At 41.3% G+C, this 3,994-nt stretch overlaps 1 protein-coding gene across 1 annotated transcript; it reads right to left on the bottom strand.

Annotated features, from left to right (window-relative positions):
• Positions 1-205: 205 nt before the first annotated feature.
• LOC124656796 (F-box/FBD/LRR-repeat protein At2g04230-like) lies at positions 206-3,298 on the bottom strand. The gene is made up of 2 exons (XM_047195479.1): positions 3,211-3,298; positions 206-1,035 (listed from the first exon to the last, which is right to left on the bottom strand). The coding sequence occupies exons 1-2, from the start codon at positions 3,296-3,298 to the stop codon at positions 206-208; spliced, it is 918 nt and encodes a 305-aa protein (XP_047051435.1).
• Between the last annotated feature and the right edge of the window lie 696 nt (positions 3,299-3,994).

Below are 3,994 nucleotides of genomic sequence, written 5' to 3' on the forward strand. Positions count from 1 at the left end.
TTTCAATGAGCGGAACAGCCCTCATTAAAGAAACTAATAAGTAGAGAATTTTGTCAGTTTCTCCAATAGGTATGAGCAGCATTAGTTGCAGATGCCTGAGCTGAGAAAACATGCGGGGGATATTTAACATCCATCGAGTCTGAAAGATAAAACACCAAAGGTTATTGCAAAATTAAGTTACACAAGCTAAATAATAATTTGAGTATTAGTTCCAATATACCTCTAACCACGAAAGTGCTAACTGCAATGTCAGGTTTTGTATATTTGGAAGACCGTCGAGAAGTGATTCTGCAACATGCTGTAAAATAGCACCGATAAAGGAAATTTTTGCATTTTCCAGTTTGGAAGCATGATGGAGGGAAAAAGGTATGCAAGATCCATCATACACAAAGGTGGAGAGATTTGCAGCGTGGAACTCTAGCTTGGTAATCCTGCAGCAAATTACTTGCAAGTACTGTAGGTGGGACAATGGCTGAGTGACCCTCAGTTCATCGTTCAGATGACATCTGACTAGGCTCAGCCGCTCAAGTTTACAGCAATTACACAACATATTCTCGAGATCCCGCCTAGTGGTTTTCACTAAATAGAGTTCAAGCTTTCTTAGGTTTGGAAGGCCTACAAACTGGGAAGGAGGTTTTAAACAAACAAAGCTAAGTTGAAGACACTGTAGGCAGCATACACTTTCCTTGTCTAGAAGTTCAAATGGGAACCTGTAATGATCACGGTGTCCCTGACCATTACGTGGCGAGGCTAAATCAAAAGCTAGCTTCCTTGTCCGGGACGATATGGCAAACCTAATCCAGTTATTGATATGGTAAACTTGCTTGTTCTCGGCTATAAATTTAATTTCAAGGTTATCGACAAACTTCCCACGGTGCTTTTGCAAAACTGCATTAACACCGTCGATGAACATCTGGGAATTTTGGTTCCCCCCATTCCTACGCGCATCGTCGACACCATTGAAATGTAGTTTGGGGCAAGCTGTCCACATCCATCTCCACTCGCTTGACAAAACACTGGTCCGTACAACCTCCTCTGCAGGTAGTTTTGATAAAATTGTGGACAACAAATCCTTCAGCAAAAAGGGGAAAAAACATACTTTTTAGTTCAGAAAATCCATTTATCCTGAAAATACAATCAAAAGGTAATCTCAACAAACCTCTGGAAGGTCTTGAAGTTTAATGCTTGGTCCTCCCACGTCATTCGTGGATCTTGTCGCTGGTTTAACCCAGGCATGTTTCTCTGGTGTGCTTGCACTTGTCAGATAGTTGCCCATTTTGTTTTACTGCTGAGAATAATTTAAAAAAAGGAGTGAATTCCACATTTTACCCTCTAGTATGCACTTGTGACACTAATTACCCTGTCAAGTAAAAATTCATATAGATTACCCATTTTTTAAGCTTTGGGCCCTATTTTCTGATGTGTGTACATTAGGCAAGGTGTTAGGTGATGATCGGGGTCCAAAAATATCAAAACGATAATGAGGAATGGAACATATGGATTAAAGAAGTTTGGACATAATCGTCCGTGAGGCCCTCCGATATTTACATTTTTGTTGCTCCTCATCGACCTATCATCCCTATCCTATCTAGCAATAACAACAAAAATGCTAAATTGGGGCTAAACCATGTTTAAAGTTTCTTAAATGGGATATTTTGGTAGAAGTTCCAATATGTGTCTAAAAATTGGAATTCACATTGTGATGATGTATGAAAAACAAGAGGATAGTTGGCATGCGCTAAGATAGTTCAATCAAGCAAAGTAGTAATACACATGAACTAAATTTTCTAGATACGTCTCTTCAATTTTAGTCTCGACCAGTCTGGATGTTTCATGCTCCCTTCGCCCATAAAAAGACATCGAATATTTGTTCAAATTCAGATGTATCTATACCCTAAAAAAGTGTCTAGATACATCAAAATTTAGATAAACTTGGGACATCCTTCATATGGATAGAGGCAGTATATAAGCAGCATGAAGTTGCTAGTGATCCAGAATGCGTCGTAAAACTTGCATGTTTACTTGATCGAACTACCTTTGTAGAATTGGCGGAGATTGCGAGATCGTAGAGCTTGGGCTAAGGAACAGATGCGCCGCGGCGTTTGCCCATTAACAATCTACTCACAAATTCTTCCTGCCTGAAAAACATTATGATGTATGTCTGAACTGCTGAGAATAATTTTACTTTGTGATGTTTAGGCAAATCTAAGACATCTACTTATTTTACCGCTGAGAACTAATTTTTTTTCTGGATACGTCTCTTCAATTTTAGTCGGGACTAGTCCGGACGTTTTCATATATAGAAGCAGCATGAACTTGCTAGTGATCCAGAACGCGTCGCAAAATTTGCATCTTTTTACAACTTGATCGAACTAGGTTTGTAGAAGAATTGGCGGAGATTGCGAGATCGTAGAGCCTGTGGGTTAAGGAGGAAAAAAAACTGCGCCGCGCGCGGCGTTTGCCCTTTAATAATCCCGTCCGTCACAAATTCTTCGTGCCTGACTAAAATCACGCTTGGATCGAGTAACAGGATTAGAGAGCAGAGGCAGACCTGTGGAGTGTGGAGGCTCCGCTTATTCTCCACTCGCCGCGCCGATCGATTGAGAGATCTGGGCGCGACGAACGGTTTTGGGGCCAATATTTCTGGCTGGGAAGGAAGAGGAGACGGTGGCTTGGAGCCTCTGATGCGGGAAACGAATTTTGCCTCAGGCCTCAGGCTTCCGAAGCCGGCGATGAAGAACGACAAGGGCCTCCTCCTGCCGGTCGGTGCTAATATTCGTTTTTTAATACTCATTAATTAATTAATTTTCAGGAAAAAAATCGAATGTAAACCTACACAACAGGGCTAAGCTCACCCAGACACTAATCACCACACTTATCAATAGCTAAACCTAATAAAAACCTTAACAACAAAGCCACACACTGATGCCAACACATGAGATCGCAGAGTCACATGAACGTAATTTTTAAACGCGACATACCTACAAGGGACAACTATCAAGCAACTATATATACTTTTGTGGTAGCACCCCTCTTCTTACTTCTACACTCGTTAGATTTCTTCTTCCCAAAAGCTGATATTGGGCTATCACACCCAAGATAGGTAGCAACCAAGGTGGCAAAAAAAAATACAAATCTTCCTAAAAACGAAATGTCTGGGAAGAGGTGTCAAAATCCCTAATTTAGCAACCCATCACCTATAGGAACCACCTGCTTGCCGGACCCAGATGAGAGAGACTGACGCGTCGATATCATCACTCTTCTTAAGGTCAAGCGCCTCAGTGACGATCATGTCCATGCCCTCGCGCTCAGAGGCAGTCGACACATCAAGCAACGACAACGGGTCAGGAGAAGAGAAACAATCGTAGAGATGCTCTTCCTCAATATTCGGTTCTATACTTATACTAGTCAAAACTTACTGATCACAATTACCTCAGGTTCTATATTTAATCAAAGCTAAATTTGTAAAATTTGACCAAACAACTAGAAACAATATTAACATCTATGACTACAATATAAAATCTATTGTATTATAATTGTCATAAAGTATATTTTTAAATTATATGTAATTGATCTTATAAATAATGATATTTTTTCTCTTTTCTGATTCTACTCTATACTCTTCTCTCTACTCCCTTGATCTAGTTCTCTCCATCGCTAAATTCCCAAGCCTTTTCTTCTGAATCTTCTAGAACCGAGAAGAGTGCTCTGCTAGGAAACCTTGATGGTCTGATTCTCCTAGCCGCCGCCGGCCTCGCCCTGCTGTTCCCCCAAGATCCGCTCTCCACTCCCTCCCGCCCCTTTACCCCTCCTTGGACTCAGTCAACGACCAACACTATACCCCGTCACCGGCATATCTCAATCCTTTTTGTATTTTATTTCTCTTGGAATTGACTGGACAAAAATCAGAAGTAGAGTACCTGCAACGTTTCTCAGTCTTCGGCCATTCTCCATCAGTGCTAGACCTCTGAGGCGCCACATGCGCCATGAAGGC

Source organism: Lolium rigidum, chromosome 5 (assembly GCF_022539505.1).
Source record: "Lolium rigidum isolate FL_2022 chromosome 5, APGP_CSIRO_Lrig_0.1, whole genome shotgun sequence".
NCBI classification, from domain to species: domain Eukaryota; kingdom Viridiplantae; phylum Streptophyta; class Magnoliopsida; order Poales; family Poaceae; genus Lolium; species Lolium rigidum.

Bases quoted from the DNA above. Each gene is read 5' to 3' on its own strand.
- LOC124656796 (XM_047195479.1), bottom strand. From the start codon at position 3,298: ATGGACATGATCGTCACTGAGGCGCTTGACCTTAAGAAGAGTGATGAT. The intron at 1,036-3,210 runs GTGGTTCCTATA...AACTACCTGCAG, and splicing joins CATCTGGGTCCGGCAAGCAG to AGGAGGTTGTACGGACCAGT.